Source organism: Mizuhopecten yessoensis, unplaced genomic scaffold, assembly GCF_002113885.1.
Source record: "Mizuhopecten yessoensis strain PY_sf001 unplaced genomic scaffold, ASM211388v2 scaffold4999.3, whole genome shotgun sequence".
Classification (NCBI taxonomy): Eukaryota; Metazoa; Mollusca; class Bivalvia; order Pectinida; family Pectinidae; genus Mizuhopecten; species Mizuhopecten yessoensis.
In genome coordinates this window covers 804,284-822,175 of record NW_018405829.1, presented here as the reverse complement: position 1 = coordinate 822,175, position 17,892 = coordinate 804,284, and the positions used below count along the sequence as shown (strand labels likewise).

General features: G+C 36.4%; 1 protein-coding gene across 4 annotated transcripts in view; it reads right to left on the bottom strand.

The window, feature by feature from the left end:
• Nucleotides 1–7,733: 7,733 nt before the first annotated feature.
• The window catches only part of LOC110450128 (solute carrier family 45 member 3-like), a 31,314-nt gene continuing 21,155 nt past the window's right edge, over nt 7,734–17,892 (bottom strand). The window contains exons 1-3 of one of the 4 annotated variants that reach the window (XM_021497405.1): nt 16,952–16,992; nt 10,533–12,105; nt 7,734–10,106 (exon numbers count right to left, since the gene is read on the bottom strand). In XM_021497405.1, the coding sequence (XP_021353080.1) occupies nt 9,801–10,106; nt 10,533–12,105; nt 16,952–16,965 (1,893 nt within the window). In that variant the 5' untranslated portion in view covers nt 16,966–16,992 and the 3' untranslated portion in view covers nt 7,734–9,800. The other 3 variants (XM_021497404.1, XM_021497403.1, XM_021497406.1) reach the window with 3 other exon arrangements.

The following is a 17,892-nucleotide window of genomic DNA, read 5'->3' as shown; positions in this document are numbered from 1 at the left end:
CCCCCAGATAGGTCTCTGGATCCGCCACTGCATTGTTTTTATTTTTATGATGGAAGTGGATTTTTTTTTACTGATGTTTCATTCATAAAGGGGTCAGCAGTTGTCAAAATCAATCAAATCTAAATTACATTTGTACCAATATTTGTTTCTGAAAAAATGCAACCCTCAATGCTAACATTAATGGGTTAAAGAAGATTCAGCAAACAGCTATATTTATTTCATGTATGTTGGTTCAGATCTGGTCGTTGCCCTGGTCTTTGAAACACCCATTGTTTATGTATTTAAGATAAAAGTGGAAGAATTTTTGATGTTTCATTCATAAAGGGATCAGTTGGCTGCATGGGATACTTGCTCTGTTACCTTGTGAACACGGCAAACACCTGTCACTCATGTTGGTGACAGCATCAGTTGTATATAACTGTGACATCTGTCCAGAAAAAATGTTTTGTACAAATATGATTTGTATATAGAACACATTTTTTACTGGCAATACTTATGAGCCTTATTTCTAAATCTACATTGTATGTATACGATTGTTGAATGTGTCTGTGCAAGGAAGAGATGTAGGTTGTGTAAGAGAGATAATCATCTTTTTACTCAACAGCTGCAACCAAGGACAAAGAAATAAAAAAGTTAAATTCAAATGATTATGATCTTGTTTTCTTTTGCAATTATAGAGAAAAAAAACATTACTGCAAATATCTGGTCCATTTATCAGGAAATTCTTACTTAACGTTCTCCATTTAATTATCAAAAATTCTATTTCTTGTCAAATGTTCTAGAGTTGGATTCACTTCACACTTTTTAAAGTTAGGTAACTTTCATGCTTAATTCAGAAATATTTTACAATTCTTAACCTTTGTTGAAAAAAGGCCCCAAAAAATTAATAGGATTTTGAGAATTTTCTTACAAGTTCCGAGGTTTTGTGATTCCTTGGCCAGGTATTCCATGTGGACACCTAATCTTGTCTGATATTCACACAAAAAGTTACCTTTATTTCTGTGACAGATTAATTTTCATGTTTCTTAGTGGGGAGATTCATTTACATATTTAATTATTCATTTCTCTGATATTTTATTCCATGCATAATAATTATCTGCTAAGAAAAAACATCTTCTCAATCAAGTTTTTGAAAATCTAAAAGCCTAGTTTCAAAATAAGTACATAGAAACATGTAAAGTAATTAACAATCCTTTGGACAGAGATTTCCGACAATATAGACTTCAGGCAAACATCAGACAGATGAATTCCTTCCTATAATTATGCAGATGATGACATTTAGGCAGACTTTATTTGAACATTAGTCAGAATGGTTTCTGTCTAAACTGTAAGGTAGATAATTAAATGTAGGTGGACAGATTTGCCCGAACTGAGAGGTGGATAATTTGACTAATTGATAATTTAGATGGCCCACTGAGCCACTTTGAGTCCAGCTGACCCAACCAGCCAGTTATCATTGTTATCTTGCCTTTGAAGTATGTTCTAACTCGGTTGTTATTTTGAAGAAAATTCAAAAGACTCGCAGAAAAAATCTCTTGTACAGTCACGTACTGGTACTGTAAAATTTTGATACTCCCCACAACAGGGAGAGGGAGATGTACCTGGATCAGGGTGTCTGTCTGTAGACAGAAGTGTGTCGGGTGTGATGCTGCTAACATCTTGACCAATCGGTAAGACACTTGTTTCACTAACTGACAATTAACTCGGGTAGATGTGACTGCTTGTGACCGGATTTTTATTTCTGATTTTCCTAGAACTTATGCTCCTTTATAGTTTTATTTATTTACAGATTTTTGTCCATAGTACCACTGATAACCTTCTTCACTGATACTTATGAAACTTTGGATATGTCAGCTGTCTATATGGTTGTATTGTGCACTTGTCATTTAATTAGTATTCCCACTATTCAACAGGAGTTATGCCATCTCCTGATTTTCAAATTGTAAATGTTGTCCAAAATACTGTAATTTCCATTTGACTGATATTTTATGAAACTTTCTACATATGATCCATGATCAATACTTTTTGTGTGCTTACGATCTATTTTTGATTTTCATTATTTTGATAGTAGTTTAGCTCCTTTTTACAAATTGTCAAAATTAAATCCTGAACTATCCTGAAATGAAAATACATACAACAGGTTTTCTTCACACAGGAAGGGTATTAGCTTGCTTGTGAATTACAGTTATAGCTGTGATTTGTTATAGTTATGCTCCTTATTCATTTCCAGCATCTAGCTACGATTGTTGAAATGTAGAACTCGATGGACTTAAGACACTATCCTCAGACAGACTTTGAACAGAATATTTTGTCAGACTTCTAACAGAGTATTGAGGCCGATATCAGACAGAATCTTTAGATGGCCTTCAGAAAGACTTTAAAATCTTAATACACATTTCGGAAGTAAACTTGATATCAGGTTTATAGACAAAACAATTAAGGATAAAAAATGTTGTTAATTTATATATGTTAATATTATTTTGGCCAATGTTTAAGCATTGAACTGCTTTCAGTTGGCATTCATAGGCAATATGAATGCCAACTGGACAAAGGCAAATTCAATGAAGCGGGTTAGCGCTTCATGTTGGATTTACCCATGTCCAGTTGGAATTCATATTGCCTATGAATGCCAACTGAAAGCAGTTCAATACTTTTATTTACCATTTTTTGAATCTGTTCATCTCGTAAAAAAATCAATTACACTTATTATAGTTACGCATTTAGCTCAAATAATGTATGTGTTGTGTATGCTTGTTCAATGAATAGATCAGCCATTGTCCAGAGAGGGTCAGTGGTATCCAACATGACGTCATAATAATGATGACGTCAACAATCGGTCCATGGCATTCATAGCCTAGATGAATGCCAACTGAACTTGGTAGGGTTATATAGTGGCAATGCCATACGATGGTAAATATTCCTCTTTTATTTTATCTCGAATCTATTTAAGCATATGGTGAAAAAAGATCCATCTAAACTGTCCACCTGTCAATCGTTTTGAAGTCCACCTGGAATAATTTTTGTTCAGGCTGTGACTGTACCGAGTTGATCAATGGTGACAAGGCAGCTCAGCTGAGTTTGTCTAGAGTCCAAAGGACCCGAGTTTGAATTCCAGTATTGCTGTTGAATTATCCCACTTTAAGCTAGCTGTTACAAATGGACTTATACATGTTATTAAAGTGTCATTACATTAAAGCTCTCGTGAGTAGTTTAGGTATTTATTGTACGATCGTAGAGCTGTTGTCTTTCCAACACAAGTCTCTAATCAACAACAAACAAGTGATGTGTACTCGTCAGTATTTTTATAACAATGGTGCAGGTTGCATAACAGAATGAGTTAACAGTGTATCTGGCACATAACATCCCAGCGTACGATAGTGTTAACAGAAATTAGTACAGCTTAGCAGAACGTGTAATCACTATCGATTATCCTTAACTAAGCGTTTATATTTTGTTATTTCAATGAATTTCAACATTGCAATGTTTGATAATTATCACAAACACAACCTTCAACTTGCATAAATTATCCCCATTTTCACATAAACACACATTCACATCTATAAATATCTAGTATGCTTTATCTCGTACACACCATCCTTTATCGTCACATTTACACACACTTACAGAAAATAGATGAGAACCAGATATGTATTCATAGTCACCATTCTACATACAAATGGCAGCAATATCCCCCATATTATGAAGGTTCAATAGTCGTAAGTCCAAAAATGTTAATTCAAAAATAAATTTGAACCTTGATAAAATAAAACAAAATATCAATTCTTGCTCAGGTAAAAATATTAAAACAATGAATTCTGTCCAAATCTACATCCCTCAATGGAGAAAAACAATTAGGTATTAAGTGATCATAAATATTTCAATCTTCTTGTATATATACATATCAATATAGTATATTATATACAGAAACAGAATGTACCAATAGACCCCCGAAAACAAAGTCCCAGATCAAATGCAAAGGCATTGTAAATTGTAGTCAGAAAAGTGTGCTGTTGGTCCTTTGGAACATTAAACTTAAGGAATAATGGCCTCCCCAATAATATTGGGCCAAACAATTATTGAGGGCTTCAGAATAAAGAACCACCACCCTGATCGATACCAACATTCTTACTAGACTCGATTAATAATTCAACGCTTCTGTTTTACACAGAAAACAAACAATAGCGATGGCAGTTTGAAGATAGTGTCCGAGTATAAACATTATAACAATCGGCTAGCATCATAACATGCCACTTAGTGCATCCAGTAATTGGTTTAAAAAAAACTTGTTTCACTTTGAAGATGTCATCTGAATATGATCAACATAAAAAATACATAAACAACAGTTGGTAGTTAACAACAGCTTGGCTCAACATCATAAGATCTACAAATGGGTTTCAACACTTTTGTTCTGCTTTGAAGGTATGATTTGAATATAATAAAATAGGACAAAAACATTGTTGGCAGTTTTAAAAAATATGTCAAAGTAACATTGTAACAATTCTGTTGGCATCATAAAAAACGTGGTTAATAGCGACCAAGTATAATGGGTTTGTCATAACTGTCTCCAAAGAAAATGTATATGATATCCATACATGCTTAAAATGTAAAATATTACAACCAGATTCAAAATACACCACTGGTGTGCAAGCCAGTGCAGGATACTCTAGCATCTGCCTTAATCGTTTGATCGTTGTGCACTGAACAAGTGAGATGGAACAGTTAGATAAGTTGTTATTGAGTGTAAATAACCATGGTGATAACTGAAAGTATGATTTCGCATAGAAAGTACAATTTAAAAGAAGACGTGCATTGATTGAATTTAGCTCACATAGCCAAAAAGCCCAAATGAGCGTACTATGCCGTACAACAGCAAAGGGAAACTGATATGGTATAATGACGAATGTAGTCTTTCTTCGATAAAGGTGGACCTTAAAGGCTAAAACTGGGTTAAAAAGACTACTTCTTAAGTACGGGTGAGCAGATTTTGACCTTATTTGGCATAAAATTCTTGGAACAAAATGGTGGAGTCCAAAACAAAAATACTGGAAAAGAGTTTATATGTCAAGTACTATTCCTTATTTTAAAATAAGGGATTTCAATCTAATTTGGCATGGAACATCCCTACTCAGGAACAGAATGAATGAAGGGTGTGGCCCCTACTTGGATGGGGCCAAGAAGGGAAAATGTGACTTACTAGGAAGTTTATGAAAAAAGTCTGAAAGTTTTCATTTCAGCTAGCTTAAGCTTGTGCCAAACTAAAATGAAAACTTTGGGACATAAGAAATGGAAACTGAATTAAGATATATTTTATCACATAACCAAGTATTTAAGCTTATAAACTGAAACATTTTCTCTGATCATTTTTAGCCAAGTTTTCAACCTCAATTTTAAAGTCACATGTGTAGTCCTAACAGAGCATTAATAATTCATTAAGTGATACATAAACATGACAAAAAATATAACACGGGCGTGTTCAAAGCACTAACATGGGAGTTGGCATATCCTCGATACTCCAGGCTTTGCCCTCAACTTCATTCTCTGCACCTCTGGACTATGTCAGCAAAATTGAAGGCATGCAGCTAGCTATTTCATCGGTCGTGGGTAAAAACCTGACCAATCGCTAGGCTGCTACAACTGTCCTTTGAAGATTACAGAAGAGTGATACCTGACTTCAAAGCCAGTCAATTTACTATTACGTGAGATTCTTTTGATGTACATGAAAGGATCAGACTAGTCTTCTCGTCTCTTCCACAAGGTGCTGTAAGCTGAGTCTTCGCTATTGCTATGACAAATTCCAGGGGTGCAGAGAGCGAAGGTGACCGGAACGCCTAGATTATCGAGGATGGGGTGTCAGGTGATTAATACATTTGATCGGCACATCATGGAAGACATGAAAGTTTTACAATATAACTGGGAACTACTGTCCAATCAGCACGTCTCAAGGAGTCGCCTTTTGATGAATATTCAATAGTATTCCACAATTTATACCTCATTTATCATTCCCAATGATTCATTCCGGGAAAACAACAAAATCAGATAAAATATAGGTGTAAATATAAAATATGTAACTACAAAATGTTCATCGACAAAATAAATGTACATCAACAAAGACACTGTACAGGAAAATGACATTTACATAACTTTTTTAAATAGATGTATATGCATTAAAAAGTGTTAGAAATTTCAAATAAGTTAAAAAAACAACTGGAATGACTTGGCAGAGAAGGAGATAACTTGAAATTCTGTCAAATATTTCCGAGAAATCATCAAAAAGCTAGTCCTTAGGACATGTGTAATAGAACTTTAATTGCATAATACTTCATCCCAATATTAAATAAAATATTTCAATAAATCATAATACATCAATGTTCTAGACCCTTCACTTCAGAAATCTCATCTTAAAATCATGCTGTTTGGCATTTCAGGCGAGATTGAAGGAATGAACCACTGATTAGGACGAGGAATGCCGCACAGTAAAAATACTCGCAGATAAAACGTGTCAATTTACAATCAATACTATTTATAACAAGAGGCCCAGAGGGCCTGTATCGCTCACCTGGATATCTAAGCAATCATGACAAAATATGCTAGACTCCAAGGCCAATCCTTGTAGCATATCTGTATTAGATTTTCCATGCCCACCAATTTTATGTATGGTTATGGAGTGGGGATCTCAACTGTTTCCAAGCTATGACTCAGAAACTAGGTCCCTAGGGATGTGGCCAGACCCAAGGATCAATTCTTATATCATGACTGCATTCGTCTCTTTTTGCCCAGTTTTTGTATTTATAGTTTTGGGGTGGGGATCTCAACCATTTCAAAGTTATGACCCAGGGGTTAAGTCTACAAGGGTGGGGCAGACCCTGGGGTCAATTCTAATATCATGACTGCATTCGTCTCTTTATGCCCAACAATTGTAGTTTTGGGGTGAGGATCTTAACCATTTCAAAGTTATGACCCAGGGGTTAAGTCTCCAGGGTGGGGCAGACCCCAAAGCGATCCTGGAAGCATATGTGCATTCATCTCTTTATACTCAGCAATTGTATATATGGTTACAGGTTGGGGATCTCAACTGTGTCCAAGCTGTGACCAAGAAACTAGGTCCCTAGGCCTAGTGGTTCGGTCAGACCCAAGGATCTATTCTAACATCATGACTGCATTCGTCTCTTTATGCCCAGCATTTGTATATATAGTTCTGGGGTGGGGATCTCAACCGTTTCAAAGTTATGACCCAGTGACTATGTCTCCAAGGGTGGGGGCCAGACCCTAGAGCTATCCTGGAAGCAAATGTGCATTCTTCTCTTTATACTCAGCAATTGTATATATGGTTATACGGTGGGGATCTCAACCATTTCCAAGTAATAAACGTTTTTTAGCCCCACCCCTTAGCCCGGGGGGTCAGCCCCACCATTTGTACAATTTTGAATCCCTGCCTCACATGAATGCTTCCGACCAAATATGATCGATATCCATGGCATAGTTCTACAGAAGAAATTGCCCCCTTTTGGCCCCGCCCTCAGCCCCCTGAGGGGTCAGCTACACCATTTGTACAATTTCAAAATCTCACCACCTAGGGATGCTTCCAGTCAAATTTGGTTGATATCCATCTCTTAGTTCCAGAGAAGAAGTCGCTTAAATCAATATAGCCAAATAACCCTTTTTAGCCCTGCCCCTCAGCCCCCTGGGGGGTCAGCCACACCATTTGTACAATTTTGAATCCCCACCACCTAGGGATGCTTCCAGTCAAATTTAGTTAAATTCCCATCAGTGGTTAGTTAAGAAGAAGAAGTCGTTTAAAGAAATTGACGTACGGACAGACATACGGATGACGGACGCCACGGTATGGCATAAGCTCACCTTGGTCCTTCGGACCAGGTGAGCTAATAATAACCAACACATTAAAACTAGGACACACAATTCCTTTAAATGTTCAGAAGTAAATTTCAGCACGGTGATGTATAATGAGTGATAAAATAATAACTTGTTTATAAAAGAACATAATTGATAGATAATTATAAACCATTGATACACAACTCCATAAGAATATAACATTTAGATTGATTGCAAACGAGGAAGCATAGACCAGGTGTGATTGTTTTTTTCTTTATGTATATAATATGGTAAAACATGTTACTATACCCTTTCACAAGACCATTATGGACTTACCCAGATCAATGCATGGTAGAGTTTATTAAAGTTACATAGGGGTGAAAGTGTTAAGAACCTCAGAGGACCTATGAAATTAGTTTGCTATAGGCATAATTTGTTATAGAATAAAATTTTCACGGACCCATTTTATTTTTCTACACACTACATAATGATTAGACTGACAAAGAGATTATAATTGTTTATACATGCCAAGTCACCTGTTTTTTTTAGGAAGACTTTTTCTGATTTTTCAAAAACATTAGGAGACTGTAGAAAACAATTTAACAAGAGGCCTAGAGGACCTGTATTGCTCACAGAGTATTTAAGCAATCATGACAAGCTATTCTCATTAAAAGCATTACTGCAAACCAGCATGCTATTGGCCAAACATCACTACCCTGCCTACTCGTTATTCATAATTAAAGAAGCCCTTCAAAGTCTGTGGGACAAACCGGTTGTTCTGCATAAATCTCTGATGAAAGTTTCACAGTACATACTGTATCAGTCATCACATTTTGCTCATTATGCTACATAAACTTTCTACAATCCATATTTACCAATCTAAAGAAAATGGTTACAAACACTAGTATTCTGTCAAATTGACATTATTTTTGAACTCCTGGAAGCCTTGTTGATTTAATAAATCATTCCCGTCTGTCCTCATATTCATCTTAAACTGGAAACAAAACACACTTCCCGGGTTATCACATTTCAGATTATTGAATGCATGGACACGTGTGAATATTGCAATTGAATCCTACAATTTTAAATTTTGACCAAAAAAAAAGGTGAAATAGGATGAAAAAACAATCAGAAAAGGGAAACAAATTATTGCCCGATTTCAATATTAAAAGAAGTGATATTCTCAATTTGTTCTAGACTTCTGAATACGTATTGTGGTGTTTGAATACATAGATCTTGTTGTAAAGTTTTTGTAAAACAAATGCATAGAATAAAATATTTTAAAAAGAGAAAGCAACAACAACCATAATTACATTAAAAACTCGCATATAAAGCTTCTACACATTAATACTCGGAGTACTGCAAAAGAAGACCTGCTGTGCCATAGACACGGGGCTTTCCAGGATACACACACAAACAGAACATTAGGGGTAACACAGATCCACTCTAAACAATGTGTTAGGGTTTAAAATGTGTAAATGCATTTCTAGCACTGTTTCTTACAAATCTGAACATTATCAATAACTTACAATTGTGTAGTTTATAGAAATGAACCAGTTTACTGACCCTATCAGTATATTACTTGAAGAATGATTCTGGCTACAATGACAACTTGCTAAGGGCCATAAATTGGCATCTACTGACTACCTGACTGTTTATCCCAATTTTCTCCCCTGAAGTAGTTTGCCTCTATTTATAAAGCTACAGACCATGTGAGCTGCCTGTCGACCTGCATTACCTCCCCCTGAAGTAGACTACTTTAATGTCACCCTTCAACTTCCTATCCCCCCTACAAGTAAATAGTATGGCTCTACATGTTAATGGTACACCACCTCCTGTCTCCCCTACAAGTTAATGGTACGTCTCTTATACTTTACATGTTAATGGTACATCACCTCCTGTCTCCCCTACAAGTTAATGGTACGTCTCTTATGCTTTACATGTTAATGGTACACCACCTCCTGTCTCCCCTACAAGTTAATGGTACGTCTCCTGTCCCGGTGCCTGTAAACCTGACGCTGCATTTCCTGTTTGCTGGTGACTATCTGCATTACTAGGAAACAACTGATTACTCCCATTGCACCAGCAGTCAGAATGTAGGACGTGACTGTCCCTGTGATGTGGACAATGTAACCCATGATGGCCGACAGTATAACCTGGGATAGAAAGTAGGAACTGTCTAGTACGGCCATATCTGTGGCAATACCACGCGTGGCCACACCCTGACCCCCAGGTAGGCCGTGCGGACCTGGAGTCACTGTGTCAGCAAAGTAAACCTGCAATGGTAACAAAGATCCACAATTAATCACAGTTAATCAATCTTACATTCAACAGTCCCATATTTTTGATAAATATGTGAATTTGCTCTCACGTTCAAAAGGCAAAAACAAAACAATAAAAAAAGATTTTGATTTAATATAATCAACAAATTTACTCTTTATTTTTAAGTATAGTCCGAAGTTGTTCTTCACTCATTTCTTTTATAGACTGAACCTGCGGTTAACTTTCACATGGAAACAATTATATAACTGAGCCATTTTAGGTAGAATTTGCCTTGAAATAGGAGAATGTGAAATTACTGGAGGCAGTTAACAAAACCAATACTAGATAGATCAGTAATGTCCATTTATAAGAACCTTTTTTTTATAACACCGTTTAGATGCATGCATGATGAAGAGAGATTCAGTTTGAACGACTCTCACCTCCTTGTTAGAATGATATTTTGTGACCAGGATAAAAGGAATGGTGGTTAACGTGGCGTAGGCGAATCCCGTCATTGACGCCATCAGGTTCACAAAGATGATGTGTTTGTAAATCACCATACCTAACATGGACATAGAAAATACACACATCCCACACAGGTATGTCTGCCGTGTACCGTACTTTTTCATGAGGCCTTCAATGAAAAATGCATAACTTGTGGAGGTTATACAATGAAACAGCAGGCCCCAGCTGCCCATGCGCACTCCTTCGTCATAGCGATTGCGTAGATAGGAATTTTCAGGGGCGTTTGGGTTGCCCTGATAAACAGCTTGACCTACAAAGTCTGTGAAAAATAAATTAAAGCCCATCAACGCAGTCCAGCTGAAGAAGTCTGCAATTGCTAATTTTTGTAGCACTATCGGAACATCAAGCATTCTGCGTAGAGATTCTGGCAGTCTGTCGTATATATTTAACCATATAAATTTCAATAAATTATAAAAATATGTAAATATTCTCAAGCGCCCCACACACAGAAAAGGACTAATAAAGAAAAGAAAAACCCTCAAAGGGTTCCTAAATAAAGAGCGTTTCTTCTTTAAAGATTTGCCATTCCTTCCCGACTTTCCTGGAGAATAGGATGCTGGGCTTTGTTGGCCGTCTTCCGAGCCACTTGATTCATACCCGGATTCAAATGCACCTCCATTGCCCACTGTGACAGATACGTTTGCAGAATCTTCTGTTGAGATTAAATTCTCAGCCTCAGTTTCCTCTGCCACTGATAACGGCTGTTCTTGTGCTACTAGTACTGTTGTAGTAAGAAGAAACAAAAATATTATCACAAGTAACGTAAACACAGACCTTTCTTGTGTGCCGAAAAAGCTACCAATGTAAGTGTCACTCCAATCTATGGCTGTGATGAGATAGCCGAGGAATCCGCCCAAACTGACCATCTGTGAGTACACCATGAATACCCGGTCTTGCTGGTCTGTTCCCTTTGATGCATCAGAAAGCAGTGCCTCACAGGGTGTCAAGCATGCTTGACTTGTAAAGTCTAACAGGACAACACTCAATGTGAGAATACCTAATGATACAGATTTACTAAGGGGTGTGTTGCCCAGGAAAGCAGTACTAAAATAATCTCCATATGGTATCATAAGTAGAGAAGCAATGATTAAAACGGCCAGAGCGAGGATGAACGGCCGGCGGCGTCCATATTTACTCCGACAACGGTCACTAGCGCGGCCAATTATAGGTACAAAAAAGAAGCCAAGCAATGGCCCCATCCCCAGTATAATACTCATGTTTTCCTCAGTGTAACCTGCTTTCAATAACATAGGTGGGATGTAAGTGAACCCTGAACAGGCACAGACCTCCACCCCGCACACCACAGCGTTCAGCAGCAGTATCTGTGTTAGGGTTAGAGACTTCCTGTTGGAAGCATTCTGGGAAGCCACTGGGGCCACAGGCTGATCCATATTGAGGCTGCTGCTGATTTTAATGTGTTGATTTTTCAAATATGGAAGATAACTAGAGTCTTTTGGTCCAGTCTCAGCATTTTGCATTGGTTGAGATCTGAAAATACAAAAGAGAAATTATATATAAACAAAATAACTAAATACAACAGATCAACAATAACAAGACCACCAGAAACTTAACAACAAATTCAAATTATTGGGGAAAAAGCATTTCTGATAGGTTTATTATATGTCATGAACCCTAGTTAGCACACTTTGCAATCATGATCAATGAATTACTATCTGTCAAAACTTGCCGAAGATTTAAAAATAAGTAGCCCATGCTTAATCCAACAGATATCACAATATCTAATATAAGCACCCCATGCTTAATTCTGGGTACTGGATAGAATCAAATCATAAAAATTAAAATGATTGAAATCTGAAAATAAGACATAGGCAAACATAATACCTGTTTTTGGTATAATTTTGTGATGCTGAGCCATCCATACAATAGGTAAAGGTAGCCATTAGTGGGTAGGAGAACAGCTAGGATAGCTGTCATAATGTGTATATGTGCTTTACCTCCGCACTCCTTCAGTCTAGACTCACGGAATGGAGCTTGACACTAGAACAAGGCTCCCTTGAATACATCTACATATCAACTATGTTAGAATATTTGACATTTAATAAAAGTGACAAATTTAGCCTTGTACCTCGCCGCAGTTTTATAAGCTGCCATGTATGTATTTATAACAGTGACATATCAGACACGATCATTTTAAAACCTTATTCAGCGGGAGGACAATCATCGGAGGCTAAATCAACTCTTCTGACAGGTACATGTTTAATGAAGTACTCATAATGTAATGTTAGAAACACACAGGCTTTTAAAGTCTCCAATACTCAGTTTAAATAGAGTAAGAACACATCCTTAACTTCAAAACCAGGCCATGAGATGATCATTGAATCATTTTTGGTCAACAATTTGCCTTATACTAAATAGATCGGGAGATTCCCCACTCTTTTAGATACGCTCCTGTGAGAAGCAAATTTATACCTTAAATTTTTAAATTGTCCAATCCTTTCATTTCACATTTAGATTGTCTTTAAAAGATTATCCCCCTTTTCCCCTATGGAGCCCCTTATCTCTTCCCCCTAGTGGGAAAAATTATTCATTTATACAATATTAAACCTCTTCATCCCAGAAAGTTTCACAACAAAATTTAGCTTAAATCTCTTCAATTGTTCTGGAGTAGTAGCCTATTAAAAGTAAAGTTCACAGTGGTCAAGAACAGTCACCAAATCACAGCATAATGAAACTCATTCAATGTCACTTCAAAGCAGAGGAACTAACGAAATGACATATACACCTGAATGAAATTCAAATCAGAAGTTTTCTGGAAAGTGTATGGAAATGTCAGGTTGTACAAATTGTTTTTTTTTTTTTTTTTTTTTTTTTTTTACTAAATATACCTTTAAATATAATTCTGTAATGAAGTTGTAATCTCTAAAAATCCAATAATGTGCTTAAATCTGAGTACACTAAAATTAATACGATTACAGTATTATAAAACAAGAGGCCCAATGGGCCTGCATCGCTCACCTGGTATTAATCTCACACTTGTAATCTTAAAAGTGGACTAAAATACAGCTACAGGCAAAATATCAGTGTTTGATTCATAAGAACCTATTAAGATTTAAACATATGACGCCTGTGACCTTGAATGTTGAACAAGGACATCAGGTTGAAAGTGGAGCAAGGTCATTCATTTGAACAAACTTGGTAGTCCTTCATCCCAGCATGCTACAGGCCTAATTTCAGGACCCTGGGCCTTTTGGTTATTGAGAAGTTGTTTGAAGATTTTAAAACATTTGACCCCTGTGACCTTGAAAATTGGTCAAGGTCATTCATTTTAACAAACTTGGTAGCCATTCATCCCAGCATGCTACAGGCCCAATATCAGTACCCTGGGCCTTTTGGTTATTGAAAAGTAGTCGTTTGAAGATTTTACGAGCTTTGACCCCTGTGACCTAGAAAATTGGTATCCCAGCATGCTACAGGCCCAATATCAGTACCCTGGGCCTTTTGGTTATTGAGAAGAAGTCGTTTGAAGATTTTACGAGCGTTGACCCCTTTGACCTTGAAAGTGGGTCAAGGTAATTTATTTCCACAAACTTGGTAGCCCTTCATCCCAGCATGCTACAGACCTAATATCAGTACCCTGGGCCTTTTGGTTATTTAGTTGAAGTTGTTAAAAGTCAAAAGTTGAAGACGGACAGACGCCGCACCATGGCATAAGCTCACTTGCCCTTCGGGCAGGTGAGCTAATAATATATATAAATCACAATAAGACAGTAATCACTGTTGATGATTCCGTTCTCTGACAGATATCAGTTTCCCGAATTCTTGTGCAGTACTAAAATATCATAACCTTAGAGTAATGCTACTTTTCTGGCCAGCAGTGATTAAGATAGGTTTTATCTCAAGAAAATATTATCCCACAAACAGTAAAAAATCCCATATAAGCTGGAATAACATTTCAACAAGAACATCAACTACAACACTTGACAGAGTGCCTTCCTGTCCACATCAATCAAGTCGTCTTCCAGGTGACTTTATAATGAGTATTTTATAGGTATGTCCCAGCTGTATGCTACACTACTATGTATGATAAATAGTCAACCGCCATTAATTGTTGTCGTAACTAGTTAGATATGTGGGTCAGTATTCCATTTACTAATTGATACACTTATTATACAAGATTTGTTGCAAATTATTCAAAAATAATATTTGCAGAGGCTTATTCAAAACCTAACAAGATCGAGTACCGCCGGGCAGAACAATATATGCCCGTCGAATGCCATATAGTGTTATTGTTACTGAAATGAACAAATATCAATGAATCAAAAAAGGGGGACATAACTTCATATTGTGATTATAATGTATACCAAGTTTCAAAGAGATCTGTTGAAAAATGTAGGAGGAGTTTGCCGGACAAAAATCAAATACTGAAATAAACAAAGGGCAATAACTTTTGCAAACATTGTGGAATCAAAATTCTTTTTAAGGAAACACAACAACATATCATGATTATTTAGTCTACTAAGATTCAAAGAAATCCGTCAAAAAATGTAGGAGGAGATCTCCGGACAAAAAAACAAAATACTGAAATGAACAAAGGCCAATAACTTCTGGAAAAATTGTTGAATCAAAATTCTTTTAAGGAAGACATAACTTCATATCATGATTATAATGTATACCAAGTTTCAAAGAGATCGGTCGAAAAATGTAGGAGTAGATTGCCGGACAAACAAAAGTTTACGCCGGACAACCCAATACCATAATACTCCCGTCAAAATTTGACGGGCGTATAAAAATACCAAGGCTGCTTTAGTTTATCCCTATCTGAACGGTTGAACCGGTTGGATCAAAGTGGTACGTTTATTAAATAAGGTTGGACCTTGTCATCTGATGCTGCTTTCAGGCAGAATAAACATTTGCAGGTCTACCAGAGTATAAACCTGAAAGTGTTAGATTTGAAAACTTTGTAAAGTCACAAACAAATGGAAGTACGTGACATCATAAAGTTGTCCCAGATGTACCATCACAAATGAACCAATGGGACCCTCCAGCGACTCACAGTTCCATTAGGTGTTGTTAAATGTATAACATAACTGATGTAATAGGTGTTATGTCACTGATGATCTGAGTACCAGTAGGTAGTTTTATGTGATACACAATATATGTAAGTCTCAAGTCTTTGCCTTAATGCTGACATTTCAAAACGTTAGGAACAACTGACAAATTGTCACATATAAATAAATAAAACTGGTTATAATTATTTAGTCACAATATTGTTAATTCCTACTTGAAAAAGATATTTTTCACAAGTAAAACGATGACCATCAAGTGTTCACTAGTAGATGCAATCATTCAATAAGTAAGTCTTTTATATATCTCCATTTCATATTTCAGTTGGAATTTCAAATATTTTCGTCAGTCTTAATGTCTACATATTTGGCTGAACTGATAGAAACCTGCTAGAATTCTTCCCACAAATTTTACTACAAAAACAAAGAATAAAGTTGTTCTTCAAGATCTTACCTTGCGCTTCATGTTTTAAGTCACACTGTTCAGTTATTTATTTATTCACCTACTGTTAGGGAAACAGAACAGCTTGCGCAAAAATATGTTTAGGAAACATTTTGCACTTGCCCGAGTTCTAAACTAGTACAACTGTCCCAGGATTTGGACAAGTAGATTTTTACACCCCTACAAACAGGAAGCATGTTACTAATGGAGACATTTCACCTGGTACAGTATATTACATGGTGACTGACATTCTGACAGTGACTATAAACATAACGCGTCTCGCACCTGTACTTGGTCAACCGAAAGACGACAGGTAAATGTCAATCAACAAACAATTACAAGGAAATATTTGAATTTCTGAGTGTGAATGTAACAGAGTGTGAATTATTACTGCAGAACCTAAGTTATAACGTCAATGTTGGAACAGGAGGTAACGTAATACGGTGTTATAGAAGAGTTTCAAAATACATTAAGGGAGATTTAAGGAAGTAAATGTTGGGATAATTGAAAAGTCAAAAACAGTTCCATTTTTAACAATTAAAAAATGGTGGCAAATGAAATGGCCTCAATGTATTGCTGTTTTACTGTGTTGGGGGAAGATAGGAACCAAGACACAAAACAAGACCTACTTTGTGTCTGCATACCTCCGCTTCAGAGCCTGGTCCATGATACACCGTAAAACAGGTCCATCTAGTGGGGGTTATACGCAAAAACTAGTCCTTCTCACATGAACATACACATGTACACCACGGCAATAATTTGAACCCTCCAACAACATATTATAGACCAAAATTTTAACATGTGACAGAAACTAAGAAGACTGTACAACTCTACAGCATGTATATAGCCAGTAGCTGGACAGCTTTACCTCTTCACTGTCATCAAAACAAGGAGTCTATATTCACGACCTGTATGTACGTGCCACGTGGATGGACATGCACAGTCATACACTGATGTAAAGAAAGAACATATATATACAGTAAACCAAACCTAACAAAACATTTGTACTGCTGTAATTTATTCAGGGATTGTATATATGTCAGCCAAGCTGAGTACAGCAGAAAGATCCTAAACAGTTAAGTATAGCTGATCCCAGTAGTTACTAGTACAGGTAGACCCCAGTTAATGCTATCTGACAGCTTCTGTTTAAAAGGTCGTCCGGAACAACTTCTGGACATTTTGTTTTGTCATGACTGTTTTTATGGTTGAGTGCACAGATTATTGATCAGATTCGTTTACATAATGTCTGTTAGAGCTGTAAGATTCAGCTCTCCCTAAATCATTGATCTATAATATGCAAAACATCTGTCACTAACTCCAGACAAATCCCTGTACACATGAATAATCTTGAGAGATTTTGAATCATATTTAAAAAAACTTGTTTTTAAGTGATAAACAAGATAATTAATGTTTTAAAAATATCTGTGTTACTAACTTCTGTAAGAGATGGATAGGCAAACTATCTGTGTTACTAACTTATGTAAGAGATGGATAGGCAAATTATCTGTGTTACTTACTTATGTAAGAGATGGATAGGCAAATTATCTGTGTTACTAACTTATGTAATAGATGGATAGGCAAATTATCTATGTTACTAACTAATGTAAGAGATGGATAGGCAAATTATCTGTGTTTCTAACTAATGTAAGAGATAGATAGGCAAATTATCTGTGTTACTAACTGATGTAAGAGATGGATAGGCAAATTATCTGTGTTTCTAACTAATGTAAGAGATAGATAGGCAAATTATCTGTGTTACTAACTGATGTAAGAGATGGATAGGCAAATTATCTGTGTTACTACACTAAT